Source organism: Nematolebias whitei, chromosome 4, assembly GCF_014905685.2.
Source record: "Nematolebias whitei isolate Nwh7 chromosome 4, NemWhi1, whole genome shotgun sequence".
NCBI lineage: Eukaryota > Metazoa > Chordata > Actinopteri > Cyprinodontiformes > Rivulidae > Nematolebias > Nematolebias whitei.
In genome coordinates this window covers 25,388,610-25,412,365 of record NC_056501.1, presented here as the reverse complement: position 1 = coordinate 25,412,365, position 23,756 = coordinate 25,388,610, and the positions used below count along the sequence as shown (strand labels likewise).

Here is a 23,756-nt window from a genome sequence, read left to right as displayed (position 1 = left end):
AATGAATTTGGATAGATTAACAACCCACATTCCTGCCTTGTTCATCCCTTCTAGACAGGCAGGGTTTTGATGGGTCGTGTGAGTGAGCTCATGTTGTTGGTACTGGAGGGGACTTGAGGGCTCACTGTCTTTGTTGGCAAGCTGCTTGAGTGCCCCATGGACTCCTCTGCTGCACGCAGAAGCAAAGTGTAGTTGATAGCTACTTCCTCAACTTTCTTCAACAGCTGAAGCCTTTGGGTTTCTGAACGAACCCCTCGGACCAATTTGATGAAGGTCTTAGTTAGTTCACACAGCACCCGAAAGCTATCTGAGACAACAGCAAGCATACGTGTTGGACTTTTTTCAACACTTGCCACTCTTCGACAGGATGCTCTGAACTCCTTGAAGCGCACTGCCAGCTCCTGTTTGTACTCTGCAATCCGCAAGGGTTGAAGACGAGCTTCACCCTCTGCCTGTGGGCTGTTGGCACATTGTCGCAAGATTGATAGCAACTCATTAGCATCCAGCTGAGCATTCAGGAAACCATCAGGCAAGCTGAAGGTTTTCCCTTGCAGAGCTTGTACCCGTGCAAGACTTCCTTCAAGTGTACCACAGGCTCTAAGGTCAATGTCTTGTATCTGTGGTTCCTCCTGATCCTCTTCTTCTTCTTCTTCTTCTCCACTGCAATCCTCAGCATGAAGAACTTGGAGTGTTTTGCTTACAACAGGAAAGTTACATGAGTCTACCTCCATGCCTGGAAGGACCTGGAGTGGTATAGAGTATGATAGTTCATCTTTTTCACTGCTTTCGTCTGCAGCCTCACACTTCCTGTAACAGAAACAGAATGAGCAGCATTTGTCTTTGTCATCACTGTCCTCACTGGGCAGGGAAAGCAACACTTTCCCAGTCCCCTCTTTACTTTCTCGCAGGAGTTCTTCTCCCTGAATAAAAAATACACCCTTCTTTCCTTTCCCCTCTACCTGGTGAGACTGTGTGTGAGCTGGTTCTACTGGAGTAGGGAGCCTTAGCCCTGTGGCTCTTACTCTTTCCATCTCCTTCTCCAGACTTTTAGCTTTGGGCTTCACTTCTGCATACACAGGTGTGCTAGTGCTGTTATCCAGCTCACCAATACTGTATCGTCTCTGTAGCTTTTTGTACTGTGGACCTCCCATGCAATCATTTTGAGAAGTACAGGTAGGCAGACAGGAGGTCAGGTCTCCCCTCGGCTCTCTTGACTCAAGGCTAGTAGATCTTATTCTTGTGGTCTTAATTTCTAAGGTTTGAGGTCTACTTGTGCCACCTTCAGCATGAGGGACTTTGGAGACTGATGGAGGGGTCTTCGAGGTAGTTCTCTCTCTGCCTCTGTTTTTTGTCTCTGTTGCGGTGCCAACAGGTGTGTCAGGTAATCGCATGCCCCTACACATTCGCTTACAGTCACAACTGCGCCGCTGCTCCCTGGAGATTCCTGGAGCCTTAAGAACAGGACTGGTACGAAGCTGGCATGCACAAGGAGTGCCTGATGGTACAGGTGAAGAACCTTGAGGCAAAAATTCTCCCTGTGATGACTTGGGTTTCAGAAGCTCCTCTAAGAACTCTAGCTCATACTGGCGAACTTTTTGCAACTGAGCCCTACGTTCATCAGTCTCTCTTCGCATTCGAGCTGGAAATGTTGCTGAAAGAAGATTTCTAAAGCTCAAGAAAGGAGCATTCCTTTGAGACTTCCCCTTACCATTGTCCTGCTTTGCTGAGTCTCTGGCTGGGAGAGTGGATACTTTTTCTACAGAGGGACTTGGTGTTGTAAGGTCATCTAAAATAGGTAAGGCCTTTACTGGGCATTTCTGTGACTCTTGGGATTTTCCCTGGGCACTCTCACTTTTGTTTTCAGTTGTTTCCTTGTTTTCTACTTTTGGTGGCAAATGAGGGGATAACTTGGTTTGTATTTGTGGGCTTGGTTTTGCCAAACTTGGATCTGTTCCTGCCCTTGCTGCATTTTCTTTGCTGTTTGCCAGTTGGAGGCCTTTAGCTTGAAGTCGCTCATCATCTGTGGGGGATGATGATTGAAATACCACTATCTTCTGTACTTGTGGGTCTTTTAGTTTTAGCTGAGATGCAGACTCCTTTTGCACTGGACATGTGCAGAAAAGGTCATCAACTGGCAGAAGTTCTGTAGAGCTTGAAGGCTTCATGGTCTCACTAGAGGCAGTAATGGCATCTTGGCACATATTGATGTGGGAGATCTTGGCAGGGACAGTTGTGTCCACAGCCAAAATTTTCGGTAAGGCTTTCTTCATTGACTCCACAAAAGGAGGTGCTGGTGTCTTCACTTTCATACCATAATGGAGAGTTTGGCTTTGTGTTTCTCCAGAAGAATTGGATAAATTCTGATCTGTATTGACTTGAGCTGTCAGTAAAGGATCAGTCACGTTAAGTTCTTCTGGTAGCTTAGAAGAGGGATCAAGGTTGTTTGCTTTGGCAGACTCAGAGATTGCTTTTATCTCTGCTTTCTGGTTAGTCTGTGTAGTGCCTTGATTGTCCCCAAGCTCTGTCATGACCCTAAGTATTGCTGAATCTTGGCTGGGCTGGTTGACTTTAAATGGAACAGTCTTACTGAGGATTACTTGCTTGGGTGGACAGCCAGCACGGATCTGACCCACAGAAAAGGCCCCAGTTCCTATTGTTTTTGCAGTGCATCCAGGTATAGCCAGGGGAAAGTCACGGCGACAGAGAATACGCTCCTTGTTGATATGATGAGCGAGCAGATAAGTCTGGTTCTGGTTTTGTTTCATTGCTGACACCATCTCAGAAACATCTGCCAGTTCAGAAGAGTTGGTCTCATGACCTGAATCCAGTGACGACTCAGGTGTAATTGCAGCTAAGACAATCAGCCCTGAGGAGAACAAGAATGCAGTGCAACGTTAGTATATTCAAGAAGCAAGAAATAACACAAAATATATTGATTAGAATCACAAATAGAAAAAGGATGAAGTAGCTGTAAATGTTTTCTCAAATCAGTTATTATGTACTTAAATGGTGTAATCTACTATGAAAGTATTACAGCATTTAAAAGCAGGTTCATGATTAATAAAGATTTTGAAACAAATATGCTATTTATGTAAATTCTTTACTGTAGTATAAATGTATTAAACACATTTCATTAACAATGTCTATAATCTACCAGTACTGTTTTTTCTTTAGTTATGTGAAGCAGATACAAGGTATAATTTCTTTTTCAATTAACCTTGACTACAATTCTAGCTTAGGAGCTTAAACAAAACATTCTCTGTCATCTCATGATAAAGACTACTCAAGTGTTTCTATAAAATGAAATCTGCAAAGACTCTCACACTTTGCAGAACCACATTTTGCCAATGTGAAATTTAGCTAATCAAAAGGTATTGCTGAAAGTGTTTGCTTTCTGAGTGAAATGTGAGCTGTGGCATGACTGAGGCTGTTGACCTGCAGTCTGTGTTGGTTGCTGAGGGTGATGTGGGTAGTCCTCAGAGGCTGCCAAAGCCTCAAGTGCCTGTAAGGTGGACACCAGTGCATCGTCAAGCTCTTGGGCATGGTCTCGAACTGTTCTTGAGGCCACATTATCAATTAGTGTCACAGGCACATCTTCCTTGGTCTGTGGCTGTTTCCCAGGGGCAATCCCAATCATGGCACCTGTTCGACCCTTCCTTCCTCTTTTTGGATCATCCTCATCAGAACTGTTATCCCTGAAGCCGGGTGGTGGGGCAGCAATTGCAGGCGGTGGTGGCTGCAACATTTCTGCTCCTCCATCAGTTTCCCCCTCATCCTCTTCTTCATTCCCAGGAGGTGGAAGTGCCGTGAGATCAACAGCTCCTGCAACTCTGGAGGCACATGCACCAGAACAATGCTTCCCAGAGCTCCCACTGCTGTTCATTACTGCTGACAGACCCTCTGCCCTAAGCCTGGCTTTGCAGGAGTCACAGAAGTATCGTGAGGCTTTCTTGGATTGACCCATTGTTTGAGCTCTGGCTCGAAAAACTGCTTTCTCCACTACTGGGTTCTCTAAAACCCCAGTTATGTCTTCTGTACTCTCCTGTGTGGGGTCTGACTTGGTGCGGGGCCGCCCGTGGGGCTCTTGAGAAATAAAGTTCTCATTGATGTCGAGTTCAGCCTCAGTGTGCACTTGGTGCTCCTGAAATTGTTGGTGTTCTCGAAGGTGAACATGACACAGGCCCAGATGCTGAGGCTCTGCAGGAACCAGGGCTCTTGAGCTCCCCGACTCTCTGTGTGAGCTTTCTCTCTCCTCCCCTCGCCTCCCTCCACTTTGCAATCCAGTTGCCCCAGAACGTGGGTGGGGGTGGTGGGAGCTTCGGTAATCTGAGGACAGAATTGTCAGAGCAGTGGAGAGTTTGAGGTGTTAAGAACAAGTGGGTATAGAGAAGATCCAGATGGACAAGCAGTGGAAGCTGTGGTCAGATGGGGATTATTTCAGAGATGGATGTTAATAGCTGAATTTTTCTGAGTTTGGAGGGTTAGAGTCTAATATAATGTGATGATATGATAGCACAATTCTTCTTTAATGTATTCTACAGACTGATGCAGCAGATGGTGTAGAATGTCTTCATGTTTGAACACTAAAAGTTTATGATCACACCAAAAGCACAATGCATTTTACAATTGCAATCTGCCCCAGGAAAAAGAAACATGGCTTTCCATTCCAATGAGTCAGGATGGAGATGAGAAGAAAGACAGCAGAGGGCGCCATGAGATGGGAGTTCCAGGCAAATCTGATTTACTACAGTGACTTTAGTCAACAGAGAAGACGAGTCCAATAATGTCCATGTTGACCAAACTTAAAATAAAACTGGCAAATTTTTCTTGGCATGCGGTGTCTAATATGGCGCAAATCAAAACATCTGTTGTTTCACTTTAAATTTGTTATGCTTAATAGCTTCAGCTTTTAAATAATGTTTATGACTCCCTACTTGTTTGAATCATGTTTTATATTTAAAATTTTTAATTGATCAAAACTCTTACCTGGCTTGACAAACTGAGTCTGACCAAAGTTACGAAAATAAATAGTCCGTTTAGGGTCTACAAACAGCTTGTAGTAGCCGGAGAGGAGAGATGCAAAGTTACTGGCATCAGGCCATTCCATAAGAAGGACCAGCGGCTGGGGGACATGATTAACAGAAAAGTTAGGGATTAGAGAGCAGATAACAAACATTGTCTTCTTATTTTGTTCCAATATGTTTAAATAAAACATAAAATTGTAGAGCAATACTTTGATGACGTTAAAACCAAAAGGGAACACCTTGGCCTCATGGATTGACACCTCCACACGGGCCACTCCATGGCTCTCTCTGTACAGCTGAATCTTGGAAACTCTGCTGAACTCGGCCAAAACAGTTGTGAGGTTATTTTTCAGGTCGATCACGTGACTGATGCCATGTCGGGGGCCCACCAGTAGCATCGTAGCAGACTGTTTCTCATCCTGCACGAGAATGCCACACGTTTCAGAATTGCTTGTACGTCCTACTGTTGTTTAAAGAACTCGTTTACATTCACATGGCTCAAAGAGCATGCAAGCAAATTTAACGGAGCACAGGAATACATAAACAATACACAGCAGTAATTTTTGAATGAAAATATTAAAATGTGTATTACCAATCCAACAGTGTTAAACAGAATCCCCCCAAAAGGTGGAAGGTCGTTGAGAACTCTCATGTACTGTAGTTTCCCTTGGAGCGGAGGAACCTGTCAGCACAGTGATAATGAGCAAATTGTTCTCTCTGAAGGTGAAATCTTTTCCCTGCACTGCCTAAATGCTCTTGGGGGCACTGTTGAGCCACAGTTTTTGATAATAGTCTTATGCAACAGTTAAATCTGTGGGGATAAAAGGATCGCCCTAAGGACTTGTTATCAAGCAAACATAACCAGATAAAACAGTACAATAAAATGACCTGTATTTAAGCTGCAAAATGCTGAAAAATAAAAGTTAATTGCAATTACCAGTATCTAAATTAGATGAGATTAGGATTTATTTATTTTATAAATAAAACTTATCTTTATGATATAAAATTGATACACACCTTGTTGCCTGACGGAGGTGGATGTTGGTATGTTTTCAGCAGCTGTGACAGGGTTTTACACACATTCTTCTCCTTCACTGTGGGAAGCAAAGTCAGTGGAAGGAAAGGTTCAAGTCCCCACTCTTTCCTGTGATTGAGAGAAAAAGAAAAACTGCAGATTTCAGTACACAAAAGAGAAAACACTGAAAAGCAGCTGATTCTGAGATTATTATTATTATTTTTTTGTATTTGCATGAGAAGACCTGTTTAGCCTAGCTTCCATTCTCTATAACTCCTGGGTTATCATATCCATCCTTAGTCAATTACAAACACTGAACCAGCTCTGCTTCTGTGGCTGTGATAGCAAAAGCTAATTACTCGCAAGGTTGAGGTTTAGAAAAGTAAATTCACAAATTCTGAGGGATGTAATTTTGCAAAGCACTGAATTTTGCAATAGATAACTACCTAGGGAAAATTGTCCTTGAGTAATTGGAATTTTTAATACTGTTGGGATTAATTATTAATCCTTCAGATATTATTGAACGAACACGCTTCACTATATGGAACTCATTGATATGCCACTCGCGTTCGTTAATAGACTTTGTGGACTTACTCAACGTATTTGAGGGAGATCTTCTGATTAGGCCTCGCGGAGGACACAGTGATGTAGATGTGGAGCGCCGCCAATCGTAACGTGATGTCAGATTTCCAGTCCATGCCAAAGCGCTCCTTGATGACGTCATTGCGACTCTGTGAGGATATGACAAAAAAAATTTTGTTTGTTTGTTTGTTTCTGGCTGAATGACAACAAAATTCATGCTCAATCATCCAGGTACCAAATCCAATAATTCCCAGTTGGGTCATCTGGACAGTTTCTTTTTTATAGAGACATTTTGCCCTCTATCCGGAGGGCTTCATCAGTCAGAGGAGTTCCAGTAAACTGTTTCCCCACAAAGTAGTAAACTCCTTAAGTGGACCAACCAGTTTGCTGGAGCTAAGATGGTTTCTGGGGGCCGTCCTGTCCCTCGTCGACTCTTCCCAGGCAGGCAGCCACAGCCGAAGTGGTTCAAGGCGACAAAGTTCATGCTCAATCATCCAGGTACCAAATTCAATAATTCTCAGTCGGGTCATCTGGACAGTTTCTTAAGGAGTTTACTACTTTGTGGGGAAACAGTTTACTGGAACTCCTCTGATTGATGAAGCCCTCCGGATAGAGGGTGAAACGTCTCTATAAAAAAGAAACTGTCCAGATGACCCGAGTGAGAATTATTGGATTTGGTACCTGGATGATTGAGCATGAACTTTGTCGCCTTGAACCACTTCGGCTGTGGCTGCCTGCCTGGGAAGAGTCGACGAGGGAAAGGACGGCCCCCAGAAACCATCTTAGCTCCAGCAAACTGGTTGGTCCACTTAAGGAGGTTACTACTTTGTGGGGAAACAGTTTACTGGAACTCCTCTGACTGATGAAGCCCTCCAGATAGAGGGAGAAACGTCTCTATAAAAAAGAAACTGTCCAGATGACCCGACTGAGAATTATGGGTTTCTGGCTGAATGCAAAGAGAAACTTTATTAGAAGATTATGTAACTTGATCTCTGGGTAAACTGCCAACAAAAGGTTCAGAATTATTTAGATGAGATATTTGCTGTTATTGAATTTAGAAAAGCTCATGACTAATTTATTACAATTGTGGTCAGAAATTTATATACACTGCTCATGAGCATGAATGTTTTATTAATTATGGGCTATTAATAACTAATATGACCAAACTTTTTCAAGGCTGGGCTAATTATGATTATAAAATATTGGTTAATATATTGGTAACTCCAGATTCTACGAGTATAAGCATAGCCCTTTAAGGCTGTCGCTAGCGGGTTCATCCCGTGCGTAGTGCACCAGCACCGAAATCTTTAGTCCACGCCCACCTGCTGTGTGGGCCCCACCCCCAGTCAGTATAAATAGCCCTGAGACCAGGGTTCAGCTTCCCTTTTTCTTCAGCTAGCAAGCAACATAAGAAAACTAAGACCAGAAGAAGATGTTAGCAGACGGGATATATCCTCAGCGCTGGTCTGCACACCATCTGCGAAAGCTGCCTCGGAGCAGAACACGCAGGTAGGCTTTTGTTTCTTCTTTTTGGTGCTAGGCAGGTCTTGGACGTTTCCGCCTCCAACTAAGAGTTAGCTAGCAGCCTCACTCCCCACCCTCTCAATTAGAGGTCTGGAGGAAGGACTGGAGACAGGTGGACTTTTCACCCTCCCAGCGAGTGATTATAAAACATACAACTTGAATGACAAAAAAAATATTAGACACACAAGCTTGAATTTATAGTGGATTTTGCTAAATTATACACACTGGCTAATATATATACATACGTGGATTGACCTACATCTGTTAATAAATGGTGCTGAAATTTTTTGAATACATTTTAATAAGACAAGGCAAAGATCTATGAAGTTCTTGTTGGTAATCATGATACTCTGCAGCTGGTAGTTTCCCTTAGCCAGCATATAAACTATTTGAAAGTACCTATTGGAATGACTAATACTCATACTGAAATAAAATTGGTTAGAATGTTCAGGGACAATTCATTAACCACCAAGGCTCAAGCCTGTCATGAACTGAAAACTGCTGAAACACCAGGGTCACTGTCCACAAAGTAGTAAGTTGCATCACCTCTCACCAAGAAGGAAACCAAGCCACTAAAACACCAACTTCAGGCTCAATTGAAATTCTTAGCTGCACAAATGTCTTCCCAAGAAACTTCATAGGCAAACAAGACAAAGATAGAACGATTTGGCCACAATGACAAAAATTCTGTTTAGAGGAGTCAAAGGGAGGCTTTCAAATCAAAAAGCAATATACAAACCATGAATCATGAGTTGGTAGCATCATGTGTTGGTACTGGTCAATTGTATAAAGTGCATGGAACAATAATAAAGAACCACCACTTACATTTTTATTTTTTAATTTAGCCTCTAATCAACTGCCTGATGGTTGAAACTTGGACACAGCTGGGTGGCCCAATGGGACAATGATCCCAAACACCATTGGCATCAGAAGCATTTGTAATGTGTGTGTGTGTGTGTGTGTGTGTGTGTGTGGGGGGGGGGGGGGGGGCTGGGGGAGGTGGTGGGGGGGTCTGAGGGTCCTTCCCCCCAAAATTTTAATAATGTAGATGCCATTTCCTGCATTCTGGTGTATTTTAACGGGTCGTTAAACATCTATGTTTACTAGCGTATTTTCCGGAGTATAAGTCACATCAGTCAAAAAAAGTGTCACGAAGAGGAAAAAACATATACAACTCGCTTTGGCGTATAAGTCGCATTTATTATGCATCACTGCTGACCCGTTGTGTTTATTATGCATTTATTTAATGGTCAATTGTTAATGGTCAATATTTAAAGTATCAGTCATAAAAATGCGTTATGAATATGGAAAATTAAACGTATATAAGTCACTTCAGTGTATAAGTCGCAGGACTGAAATTTATGCAAAAAAACTGTAACTTATACGCAGGAAAATACGGTATGTAAGCACTTGATTCAATAACTATTTTGAGCACGGCACAACAAGAAGTAGCCTGACCAACAGCACTCCTTGTGTGAATAGAGCATGCTCTACTTCTCTCACGCATCCTAACCTCCCCCAAGTGGTTTGAGTATTTTCCTATAAATCAAGTTGACTGAATTCATTCAGGAAGAAATAGAAACAGCTCTGGATGAACTAATATTTCATGGTAAATGTGTGTGTGCGCGTGTGTGTGTGTGTGTGTGTGTGTGTGTGGGGGGGGGGACATGTCCCATTCACATATAATTGTGGTGACGCCTATGCCAAACACTCATCATAACCGTGACTGAATAAAGCAGCTAACGTTAGGCTAATGGAGTAGCCTTATCAAAGGCCTAACCTAATTGTATGATACGTAGACACAACAGCCTGTGGAAAAAAACAGTTGAAAAAATCCATCATTATTAAAACCCCAACATTTATATGCCAGTCATGTCCATAATGAGTGTATTAAAATGTTTTTAAAGTCTTATAGTATGTCCTACATAACAGTTATTTTCAACTCAAAATCAATCAAAGGTCACAAAAGTATACAGTACAAGCCATAATAAAAACTAAAACCAACGCCGGCTTTCTCAAGGAACTTAAAAGCTTTGGTTCCCACTTGTCACCGGCTTTACTTGAAAGAGACAGCCGGTATCTGAGATTGAACGACATCTGTTTAAATCCCCCCACCCCTCATATAATCCCATGCTTTACCTGTATATAGAGGTACTCAAATGCAGCAGGGTCTCGTCTCAACAGGTCTGCAGGGTCCTTTGGGAAGAAACAGATGCGGAAAAGACACTTCATCCCTTGGAAGTATGTTCTGTGCACCACCTGTGAAAATATGACTCAGTCAGTTTGGTGACAGCTATATGTTCAGTCACGGAATGTATCCGAGGATCATCTGACTATAGTGAAGACAGAAGATTGACCTCTGAATGCAGTGTTTTCTTTGTTTTTGTATTGCTACAATGAATTATGTGCAGCAAATACAAATTAAGATAAAAATGAATGCAGGGAAAATTAGAGGCCTAAAACAATTAATATTTGTAAACAGATTGAAAACAATATTCAAAGTGTAAATTTAAGAAGCCACCTGACGGGTGTAACGATGTTATCATGCATACCAACAGCATTTTGTTTAAGACTCATCTGTACTCGTTGGCATTTGATCCACGCAGAGTCTGAGAACAAACGTTGAGCTGATTTTTATTGTTGTTGTGCGTTGTATTTACTGTTGACTTTCTTATGTTTTTGAGTGGCACATTTTTTACTCTTTTTATCTGTCTTAACTGTAAAGCACATTGGTCAGCTTTTGTTGTTTTTATGTGCTATATAAATACGTTGCCACTGACATTATGTATTTAAAGTACAGAGGGATAAAACTGTGCCTCATGTCTCATGAATGAGTGCAGATATGGAACCCCACCACCACCACCACAAAACAAGACCAGTGCAAAACACTACAAGTGTAAATGATATCCATATAAATTAATAGATATAAAGAAATAAAGTTGTTAGTCCTCAAATTTAAAATCATTTCGTACTAATGTCTATCCAGCATTAACCCACATATATTATAGGCCCTTTGAAATTATGAATTGATTAAATTCAAAATAAAACACGTTTCTTGTGTCTATACAACAGTTGCCATGAGACGAGGCAGCCATGTTGGTTGACAGGTGAAGCTATTCCACATTTGGGTTGTTATGCAAACTGGTCATAAAATTCATTCAGCCTGTTGGGGAGGGAGGAGGAGGTGACCTCCACTTGTATTTTTTAACTTTATAGTCTGCAGTGTTCTGCTCAAATGCATTCAAATGAGCACTTTCATGAGTGTCATTCATATCTTCTGTGAACTTTGACCTTAACAAGGCTGTTTGATAAGTGATGAACTGGAACTGTGCACAGATCATTCTGGAGACATTAAATTAGATTATTATATACGATTGTTATCACCTCCTGCCACGAAAGGAGGCTGATTATGTGTGTGTGACTGAGAGAGAGATCATTTGTCTATAAGTTAGTAAAATTTCTCATAAATCACTGAACACATTTTAATGATACTTCAAGAAAGTAATAATTGGATGTACATCTACAACTGATTAACTTTTGGAGTTAACCTGATTCCAGATGGCTCCCACAGTTAATCAACCTTAGCAAACCCCAAAATTGCTACAACTTAATTGATTTACAGATAGTGAGTTAAGATTTGGTGTGCTGGTAGCTTAGACTCAACAATGTAGACTCCAACCGTTAACAAATTGTGCAAAATCTTTGGTATGCAAGGCACCATTAATATGCACTCATTTGAGGAATGCTACTTTAGTTTTCAGTGAATAAGCAGCGTAAACTGAATGCCTTGGTTCATGGCTTCACTGTCTAGGATGAAAGATTATGCCAAGTCTGCATGCCAGGTCCAACACAGATTGAGTTCTGATCTCACCGAGTTTGAGATTGAGGGAGAAAAGAACAGAAGAATAACATTTTTTTAGGGGGAAATACTCACTTTGCATTTTAGAATTAAAACAAAGACACACATGTAGCTTTTGAGGGAAGGCTTTTTCAGACAACCTTAGTTAAAACAAAATCAGTATTATATTAGCAAAGTAAACCATCAAGCTTGCAGTTGTTTAAGGAAGATTTTTTAAGGAACCTCTTAATATTACTTTAATATTTTTCTGTCAATAAAAACAAAAAAATACAGAAATGAAAGCATCTTGATTATAAGTTTAGCCAAACAATGTACAAAGTACGTCGTGATGCAGGGAACGGGTGGGAAGCATATAGATGTAAAAAAATTGGCAGTGATCTGGTTGCACTTCAATTCATCCATCCATTATCTTTTACCCGCTTCTTCCATTTTGGGTCACGGGGGTCGCCGGTGCCCATGTCCAGCAATCACTGTGCGAGGGGCGGGGTACACCCTGGACAGGTCTCCAGTTCATCACAGAGACACATCGAGACAAACGAGACAAACAACCATTCACTCTCTCACTCACACCTAGGGACAATTTAGAGTTACCAATCAGCCTAACACGCATGTTTTTGGTCTGTGGGAGGAAACTGGAGTAACTGGAGAAAACCCACGCATGCACGGAGAGAACATGCAAACTCCACCCAGAAAGGCCCCTGGCCCGGGGCTTGAACCAAGGACCTGCTCGCTGAGAGGCAGCAGCTCTACCAGTTGCGCCACCGTGCTGCCCCACTTCAATTCAATTCAACTTATTTATAAAGTGCCAAGTCACAACAGAAGTCATCTCAGGGCACTGAACAGAAACATTCAAATATATAAAAAAGTAAGTTAATAATATTATTTATCTGAGGACTGTTTTGAATTTAACTTTATCACAGAACTCTCATGTTGAGCAAACATGAAGGCAACAGTGGAAAGTAAAAACTCCTTCATGAGGAGAAACCTTTAGCAGAACCAGGCTCAAGACAAGCGACCGCTTCGACTGGCTGGGTTTGAAAGGAACAGATACACAATGGCAGGTCAAGAATTACACGTTATAAATAGTATCAAATGAAAACTATTCAATATTTAAAATTAATTTAAGGAAATTAGGTAAATTTGTCCTCCAGTAGTCTGTCTATAGCAGCATAAGCCAAACCTAACTATAGGATTTATCAAAAAGGAAAGTCTTAAGCCCAGTCTTAAAACTGGACAATGCGTCAGCTTTACAAACAGAAACTGGAAGTTTGTTCCACAAGAGAGGAGCCTGATAACTGAAAGATCTTCCTCCCATTCTGCTTTTAGAAACTCTAGAGACCGCGAGTAAGCCTGCAGTCTGACAGCGAAGTGCTCTGTTAGGAAAATATGGAACAACAAGATCTGTAAAATAAGATGGAGCTAGGTTGTTGAGAGCTTTGTAGGTTAGAAGTAAGATTTTGAATCCAATTCTGTATTTGTCAGGGAGCCAGTGGAGAGAAGCTAAAACTGGAGAGATATGATCTCTCCTACTAACTCCAGTTAAGACTCTGGCAGCAGCATTTTGGATCAACTGAAGACTTTTTAATAATAAACCGTTGCAATAATCCAGTCTAGACATGACAAATGCATGGACCAGTTTTTCTGCATCAGTTTTAGATAAGATATTTCTAATTTTAGTGATATTATGCAGGTGGTTCTAGTAACGTTTTTAATGTGGGGGATAAAAAAACTTGTCCTGATAAAAAAATAACACAAAGTTTTTTATATTAGAGCTGGAGGACAGATTAATGCCATCCAAGGAGGGCAAAAGAATGAAAAATTTATTCCTAAAATGCTCAGGTCTAAAAAACAAAACCTCAGTCTTGTCTGTGTTCAGAATCAGAAAATTTAGGGTCATCCAGGTTTTTATGTCTTCAAGACATACTTGTAGTCTAAGTAGCGGATTAGAACTTCAGTGTGATGATACAAACAATAGGCTTTTTAAAGTCATGATGTCATCTATATAAATATTTATTTTTATAAGACATATAGAACATGAGCTGGTTCATGTTAGTACTGTAAATTTAGTTAAAGTAAAAAAGTTAGTAAAAAAAAAACAGTTTTAATTTGTGTGAACTGAACTTTTGAACTGATTCTTCTGAGGAGGAAATTTGCACACTGACCGTCTGTGATGGCCTGAAACCCCACAAAAACCTGATTTGAATGCAGTAATTTCTTTTGCATGCATTTGTGTTTACTATTATCTTTCTTTTTTTTTTTTTTGGTTGGATGCTTACTTTCTGTGCAGGACTTTTAAAGTATAATGTGATTTGTCATCATGCTAGTGCTGAGTTGCTGTTGTATCTTTCATCCTTCCAATGCCTTAAAGCCACCTCATTCAAACAGTTTTTACACAAAACCTGCTGACACTCCAGATTAATGGTTTCTTACATGTGTCAGCGGCTGGTTTTCCTGCAGCAGATGCAACTTCTGATTCTGGTCCAGACCACCTGCCTCCAACACCAAAGCAAAGTGCTCAATGTAGCGCAGCGAGAGCCGGTCCTGCAGGGAGGAGATTACATCCTGGAAGGAAACAGATGGAAGCAGATGAGAGACCTGAATACATTTGACTAGATAAAATACATTCACACTACCAGATAAATACACTGCATTGATACATGGAACGTGGTTAGAGAAACAGATTTTCTTTCGTGGAATAATTTCTAAACGGGCTCATTACTTTACAAATACGCTTTTTGCTTTGAGCAATAGAGAGCTTTTATAAAGAGTCTCTATGATACTCAGTAAGTGGATCTAGCTCAAGAAAATATTGTCGGTGTTGGGATGTGTAGGGCAAAATATTGCCCTTCTGCTGATTAGTATCTATGAATGATGGGGAGATTTTATCATATCTGCTTCCTACAATGCACAGAAAGCTCAATCTAAAGAAAAACTCATAGCTTATCACATCTTAGAAAAGGCTTCGCCTCAGGATGAAATTTTCTTACTTCTCTGCCCTTATGATATTTCAAAAAGACGGACTAAAATCGGCTTTTATCAGTCATATGTCATCATTTTGGCTGTTATTATCTGTAGGAACGCTCATTAGGAGCAGAAAAATCAAGCTTGCATGCTAACAATTTACTTTCCATAAAGAATTCAAACAAAAGCTGTGCGTGAGAAACAAAGATAGTTTAAACTGTATTGACACGTGTGATTTTCATTTAAGGACACACAATCAGCTGAAGGCCTCATTGATAGTAGCCTCCTGGCTTGATGAGGCAGTCTAATGGGCACACAACTGGGTATCGGACTGTGCCATTGATTTAATCTGTGGCACTATAATATTGATCTGAGCTTTCTTATTATGCTGAAATTTCATTCAATTAGACTGACAGGAGAGAGCATCATCCATCTTTCCTTAAAAGAGCCTCTGTGTTTCTCTATAGTCTCCCATGAGCAGGAGGGAGATTTGTAAAATGTAATGGAGCACATTTAATAGGTCTAATACGAGACGTCAGCCTCTTCTTATGGGCCAGCATGACGACAAAAATGACTTCTGCCTGACTAAGTTCATTTATTTCCTGGTGAGCTTAATGACATTAACGATTCTTTGTGTTCTGGGAACTGATGAAGCAAGTTGTTTTTCTTTGTATTTTCTCAAACTAATGAGGTAGCTGATGGACACTTGACAGGACTTTTGACACGAGTGATTTATTTTTTTAGTTTTGTATATGTCAAACTTTGATATGTGAGTCAGACTTCATTATTTATTTTCACTAGTCTTTCAGCACCAAAACAGATGTGGAGGGATTTTTTCTTGTAATATTACAAATCAATCCAAATGTACTTTTATTAGATAGCCTAAAAACCCCACACAATTTAATTTATTTATAGTGCGTAAGACCACAATCATTGATTACTTTGTCAGGATGAGTGGTGGTGCTTGAAGCTGTAAACGCAACCCTTTATATACTGTCACTCATTCATTCATTCATTATGCATTACCTGATAAATGCAATTCCAATAATAACTTCCCCTCATATTAGTCTTTAACACCCCGCAGATGAATTTGTTTGATGTTTTGAAAGCTAAATGTTCAGTTATGATCCCAAGTTGGAAGCTTCATTTGTCATTTACAGCTGAGTAACGGTAGCTTTAAAGCACTTTTATTTTCTGTCTCGCTCTCTTTTTCCCTTGAACAGCTACCTGCCGCAGCTGAAAAAGTGGAAAAAGACATTGATGAGAGTGTAGTGAACTAGGCCTGAGGTCAAATCCTGACCTTAAGGATCTTATGGGACAGAAACTGTCATTTCATTGATTTGAATCCAGAAATACAGGTTGACCCATCCTGAGACTTTCTTTCTTGAATTAATCAAGTGAAAGAAGACTATTCTCTATTATCATTACTATTTTACAAATGTTTGATAATCAAATTGTGTTAGTTCAAACAATGTTTAAATGTTGAAGTGAACTACTCATTTTTAAATCAACTGTGAAACAGTAATAACGATTTTTAATCCTCATTCAAAGTGGAAATCAAGTTGGAATATGTTACAGAGTAATGATTCAATTTCTTGATCGTCTGTTTGAAATGAGCAAGTTGTGTAAGTTGGTCAAAGTTCAAGTTTCGGTCAACTGCAAGTTTACTGAAAAAGAAATGTCATGTTTAACTTTTACAGCAAGATACTAGAGAATTGACTCCACGAAGTCTGAGTTCTTCATAATATCTTTTGTCTGTTCTTAAACAATCTTAATCTTTTTCCTTGACTTTTTAATAACCTCTTACATCACAAAACACACCTCTGTTTTGGTCAATCGACCAATCAGAAAGTTCTCAAATGAACCGGAAGTGAGCTCTTTTAAAAGGTGCAACACTTCCTAGTTCACTGTAGATGAAGAAGTTCTGCAGGAGCTCGAGCAGTTCTGCAGTTCTGAACCTCAGAAGTTCCAGAGTTCAGAAGGCTGGAATTCAGGATGCTGGAGGAAGAAAAATCAAGCTGAACGAGAGAAGATCAGGGAATTATGAAATGTCTGTTCTGGATGATCTCACGACTCCCAAGGTTTAGCTGTTCTTACGGAGACGCTGAAAGAGTTGAAAGGAGAGCTCTACACCAACGCTGAAACTATCATCTAAAGGTAAAAGAGTCGATCTCAACCAAAGCGTACCGTTGGGTCAAGCTGGTCTAGAAGGAGCGTGCTGTTTCTGGTTATAACAGACAAATTCCCTCCCCATCTCTCTCAACTTAAACTTCATTTCCCATCTTTAAAATTCTTCTATCCTGCTAAGAAATCATTCCAGATATTTTTAGAAATGTCTGAAGCAAAGTTTTTCAACCACCGCCGTGTGGTTAATGTCTGTTGTACTGCTGGAAGTGAGAAAACAATCGCCGTATTGTTTACTCCTTGTAAAACTTGCTAAATAAGCTGTTGTTATTTTCAATTTTTGCCAATTAATGTAAATGTGTGATGTGTTAAACTTGATTCTGTTAATAAATGACCCACTGTCGTTGGTGAGTCAAAGAGAATTAACGTTTCCATCCACATTTTTATTAAATTCAATGCACGATATTATACAGTCCAGAAAAATGAAAGAATCCGTTTAATTTATGAATATATATCTGCATATGTTCATTCTACAAGAGTAAACAGTCTAAATGCCAGTGATGCTGCTGCATCATTACACACAGAGAAGGTCATTTGAACCATGACTGGTATAAAATTGTTGACCACAGCTAAGTTAAGGCAGTCTCACAGTGATACTGGGATTCAGTAGCCTTTGTACGTACCCGAACGGTGGTGCGGCTGTCAAACGTAAAAGACTTAATCTGTCCATTCTCCAAGAACACCTTCAGCACATTTGGTATGAGTAGCAAGGAGTCGTCCTTTAGCATTGTCTGAAAGATGTAAAAGGAGAAAATAGCCTAGTTTAGATTTAAAGGACTGTGATAATGTGTTAAAAATAGGCAGCAGGGATGAAAACAATCAAATGCAGTGGTTGTTCTGCACTAAACAGGGAAAATCAATAGGAAGTAGCAAAGAACGACACAAAATGTCCTTTGTGAACAAGGAAAAAATGTCTGAGAAAGGGTCACAAACTGTGCCTGAAGATAGCTACCCCATGCATTGTGTTATGATCAAAGAAGGGATTATTCAATTTCTCTGGTCTGCCCATTTAATATTTATGCCCTGCAAAGAAAATTGGATGGTGGGATTGAAAGCATTCCCCATAGAATTGTGTGAGAGAAACCAAGAGAGGAAAGTTGGGCTCTAAGCACACTGCCGTTACGCAAAACACTCCTAAAGAGAAAAGTTCTGATATTCTGTCTGGCTCGGATCAAATGAAAGAGGGACTCGCCACTCGCTGTCACCTTTTAATTTATTTTATTTTTAATCTTGCCATTTTTTTTTTTAAATAAAATGGTTTGTAGCTCAAATTGAAGTTACATTTGTGATCAAAAGAAAAGCAGACTTTCTAATGTAATAAGATAAAACTGTGAATTTTAATACAGTATGAGGCAACAATGCTGATCCATGACCAAGACAAATTAGATTTGAACTAACTGTGAGATTTGTGGGGGGAAAAATTGAACAGGGATCAAAACAAGTGGAAGACGATTTCACACAACATATTTCATAAAGCCCATTTACTTGAAATGGAAATCTGTGTTCGCAACAGATGCCTGGCAGTTTGTTTTGAGAAAATTAAAGATTCGAGAGCAGTCTGTTCTGTTTTGCTGGCAGGAAGTGAGTAAAGTTTGTGTGAAAACAAATTTTTTCCCCCATATGTTAAGGGTGCAAAATCTAGGGCTATCACTTCACACAACACACTACAACCTCTGTTCCTAAATAAGGAGAGGCACAATCACACAAAATGTGTCTTTCGAGAAGTTGCCTCAACTGCCTTGAGTTATAACAAGGCCAAACAGAATTTTGATGATGCTGATCAGCAGCAAACATAGATCAGAGTAAACGATAAAGAAAAGCTAATCAAAACCAGTTGTTTTGTTTCCTGTCAGCATGGGCTGTTATGGGCTGATCCTGATGAAACGTCATAATTTAATGTAATAGAACTAAAATTGTAAAAGTTAAATAAATCATATGATCTAAATGCCTGTATTTAAAAACTGTTACTTCCATATCTAAATAGTCTTATAATAATAAGTATAGCTATAATGGTATAAAAAAACAAAGTAGCTGCTCAGTTCATACCATGAGTCCAGTTTGGACTCTCTTAAACTGAAATGGGAAGTGTACTTGCAGGAATCCATAGGACTCAATTCGGTGAAATATCATTAAGAACATTTACTCATCCTCAATCTGTCTGAGGCATGCTGTAATTCAAGATGGTGCACAGGCTGCACTGGTTCAAAGACAAGCTGACCAAGATCAAAGCCTACATGGACCCCGCATGTAATCATTGTAAACAAACTCCAGCTACACTCCTGCTTACATTCTGAACCTGTCCCAAGCTGCTGACTTTTTGGCAATCTATTTTTGACACCTTCTCTGGGATATGTGGGAAAACTGTGCACCCATCACCACTCATTTCACTGTTCGATGTGGTCCCTGTGGATACGTCCTCAGCACGTATGAGAAGGATGTGATTGCTTTTGGCTTTCTTCTGACCAGGAGACTTGTTTTGTGCAGTTGGAAGGACCCCCCCCCCCCCCCCCAGCATATGTACATTGGATAAGAGAAGTGATCTATCATATTCATCTAGAAAAAATCTGATAAACCCTGAAGGGTTCTGTCAAAAGATTTTGGGACACTTGGCAGCCTTTTGTGTTGTATGTAGAAAACATGTCAGTGCCTGTTTAATGCATTTGTGTGTGTGAATGATCCGGAGTGGGAAGGAAGGGGTGGTGGTGGTGGGTGTTTGTTCTATGTTTTTTCTTTTTTTGTTGTATGTTAAAAAAAAATCAAAAATTCAATAAAATACTTGATTAAAAACAAACAAACAAACAAACAAACAAACAAACAAACAAACAAACCAAACAAAGTAGGATTCCTCAAAGAAATACATACTGCCTGCTGACTTGCTTCCAACGTTTAAATTTAGATTCTCTCTCAACATTTAGTGCATACATTGGTGACAGTGTTCAGCTCCGAACATATCCAATGTTAGTTCAGTATCTGTCAAATTGGCTTAATTTTGTGTTTCATTTTGTGATTGTTAACGTTGCTCAGCTGTACCAGCAATCTTGAATCTCCAAATCTCTTCAATCTGTAAAAGTTCATCAGTTGTACATGTTCATCCACTGATTACTTTCTGAGAGTGCCAATAAAATATATTCTGCTAACAGATGGACAAGGTTGACTTCAACATTTAAGACCACAGTTTTAAACGAGATTTTACACATATGTTAGTGCTTAGAATAGAATATGCTACTCAAAGTTATGTACTCTCAGGGAATACCACACCCACTTATCGCTTGATGTCTGCAAGACTGACTGAGTTATAATAATTTTTGGATTTAGTAAGGTTGATCAGTCATGGTAGCCATCTTAAATAGAGTTGATCCTACAAGTTAATGAGTTTTGAATGTACATGCAATTAAAACGTTCTGAGTTTCACTAAAATCTGTCTAAAGGGTCATGAGATGTTTGGCTAACTAACAAATGTACACACAATTGAACAGTCAGTTGGCTTTCATGGTGGCAAGCAATACCAATATTTAATATAACAAGAGGCTGGGTGCAGTACAAGTTTTAAATCCTGCCCCGTCTATGCAATAAAATGAAACACAGCCCTTGGTAATAATAATAAAAAAAAAAACTCAGATCATTTTGCAGGGCCTTGCCTCTTGTTGATTTAGCTAAAAGAAAGGCCATGTGACACCAGCATTGTGTGCAGTGGAGTAGGTGGGAATTCAAGGCCCATATCATTAATAAGCAGACACTAATTCCAAAACTACAACGTGGCAGCACAAATAAAACAGGATCACAAGACTTCAATTCCCAACACAGGAAGAAAGCATGACATTATGTCTAGTATCTTTTAACAGTGCCTGATCAATAATCACAGCTCTCAGCTCACAGTAACAAATGGGGGAGGGAAAGTGCAACTTTGTGCTACATAAATATGATTGAAAAAAATCCCTCTTTGCTCCTGGCAACTCAGGAACGACAGGAACATTATCATAGAAGAATTGGATGATTTTGAAGTTGAGCCTTATCAACACTGTTGTATACCTGTAAATTAGCAGATTTCCTGTTTGAGGTCTAATCAGAAAACTGTGGCATGGTGGATGTGATGAGCCAGCCTGTGTTAATCTTAACAATTTTATTTCAAGTAAATAGACTTTAGACCGATAAAACATTTTATCCGTGTTTAACTGACACTACTGAATATGTCTCTCGCTATCTTTGTGAACTGTACGTACCACACAAATAGTTTATATAGCTTGTAAATGTAGCTTATCCTTGTAAGTGTGATTACTGTGTCCTCTGCATCTAAAACACAAGACTGTGCACAAACAGCCTACAGGACTAAAACAGTTTAGATAGGTGACACAGCCATGATGCACTTCTGCCAATCTAAATCAGTCACAAATCATTTCAGAGTTCAAGCAGTCTTCGTCTATCAAACACACTCATATTAACAAAATGTTTGGAAAAAGATGCATTCGTGGCTTTTTTTTTTTTAATAAGAAAAAAGTAGAAGCGGACAGAACAACGACGCACATCGAGGCAAACTTACTGAGTCTGGGTCACTGATGGACACTTGCTCTGAAAAGCGCACTTTAGGCGGGTTTGTTCGCAGGCGGGCCTTTTTGGCTGCACTTATGAAGGCAGACTTAGGTGACTGAGGATGAGAAGAAAGAAAAGGAGAATAATTCTGTAAAGGAAGGCTGACGGAAGGATGACACCTATAGAGAATTCAGCTCTTATGCTACCCTGTATAGAAGTGTGTTAGATAAATGCAAGGTAACAACTGCAGTACTCTGTAAGGTTTTCATGTTTTTTCATCAGCAAAAATGTGCAATGTTTAGGACTGTTTGTCTAAGCACAATGCTTCTCTTGTCACACACACACAAAACAACACAAGAACCTATTATTCAACAGGATAAATAGTACATTTTCATTGTTTCAGTAATGATTAATACATCATCATACAACCCTTGTTTGATAAAGTCTCACGTGGGTGTTTATGTGCCCACCTGGAGTACTGAGGGGTTACCAGAAAAAGAAATGACTCCAGAGTATGGCCGTGAATACTAACGTAAGCCTTCACTAAATTACTGTGCACTTTTGAAACAAAACTGTACAGTTTTCTTCCTCCCTGTACGAGTCAAAAGGAAAGGAAGAAGCGTTGTGACCAATGAGGAAATCTTGAGAGAGAAGAGGATGAAAGCGAACGAGTGTCCCATTGTACTACCTGATGTGGCTGCAGCACAGTGAGAGCGATAGTCTCTTTACAGCGTCTGCAGAGAGACAGCAGAGAATGGAGTGGGTTAGACAACGGTGCAGACAGCGCACAACATACAGAGGAGTTTATCTCTGCTGGTTTCTTGTTGTTTTTAGCTGCTAAAGGACTGACTCATCCACAGGTTTGTGTTGATGTCACGCATCACCTGCAGTAAGAAACACTTTGTTCCTTTGGATCCAACCCTCTTTACCCAAGTCATACTGCTGATCACCTGACCTGTGGGACCCCCTTTCCTCCCCCCTCCCTCCTGGGACAGTAAAGGATGTTACCTTACAAGGTCTATGACTCTCTCTCGGGGCGCGTCGCTCACCGTCTCTTCGTTAATGGCCAAGATCTGGTCTCCGGGGAGAAGCTTTCCAAAGGAAGGGCCGTCTGCAGATGAAACATGCACGTGCATGAATGAATGTTTAACTTCAGCCGTTGCTCTTGCTGTATTCTGGTGTCTTTCTTTTGCACATACATGCACACTAACCTGCAGAGACGGAGCGTACAATGACAGGCCTCTGGCTGCCTGCAATGAAGCCAAAGCCTTGAGTTGGGTGCCTCTTGATGGTGACCTGTCGAGCTGAAGGAGGACTTAAGGTACCACTGTCCATACCATCCTGGCTCTCCTCTAACATGTCAGTGCTGTAGAGGACCCACAAAATAAAGCTGTATTTCAGAGGTTCACTGGAAAGCTTATAGACAATTAATATCTTGTTTGCCAAAAAGCAAATTAAAGGCCTTCAGTTATAGAAATAGAGATATATCCACATGAAAAAACAGTTTTTCTAAAACAATATTTCTCTACAGTTTCTATAAACACCCTTGTAAACATGGTGCGAGTTCTAGAAATGCCTTCATTCACATAAAAACAGAACACAACCCAAAACACTGTGCTAATTATGCCAGGCCAGTATGTGGTGCTGTAACGCTGCCACAGAAATACACAAAAAGCAGGAAACAAGACGCGCATCATGTGCATAAAGCTTGCACACTGGGCACAAAGTGCAAATACCAAAGCTAAAGTTTTAATTCCCTCAGCCATTTATTTTACTTCTTTGTTGTTAGTCAAGTATGTGGTAAATGTTCTTGTCCAGCAGCTTTGTCTATTAACTGAAGTAATGCAGTATACAAAGGTCTAACTGTACGTGAGCGACTGGGATCTGTACCATCAGCAACACTAATGCAACCTTGGAGTGTGCCATTATGGGTGTTAACCTGATAGGCTTTTGACCTTTTGCATCATGACCCAGTTTGGTTTATACTTTAGCTGTTGGATAGATGACCTCACATTTGACTCCAAAAACCTTTGGTCAACTGAGGAGTTCATGGTCAACTTACCGTAATGAGAGCAAGTAG

General features: G+C 40.2%; 1 protein-coding gene across 1 annotated transcript; it reads right to left on the bottom strand.

Annotated features, from left to right (window-relative positions):
- Positions 1-21,770, bottom strand: frmpd3 (FERM and PDZ domain containing 3). The gene is made up of 11 exons (XM_037675901.1): positions 21,687-21,770; positions 17,773-17,880; positions 14,435-14,566; positions 10,285-10,404; positions 6,634-6,770; positions 6,042-6,168; positions 5,617-5,706; positions 5,264-5,443; positions 4,987-5,122; positions 3,436-4,326; positions 1-2,866 (listed from the first exon to the last, which is right to left on the bottom strand). The coding sequence occupies exons 2-11, from the start codon at positions 17,875-17,877 to the stop codon at positions 51-53; spliced, it is 4,734 nt and encodes a 1,577-aa protein (XP_037531829.1). The 5' UTR covers positions 17,878-17,880; positions 21,687-21,770; the 3' UTR covers positions 1-50.
- Positions 21,771-23,756: the final 1,986 nt, after the last annotated feature.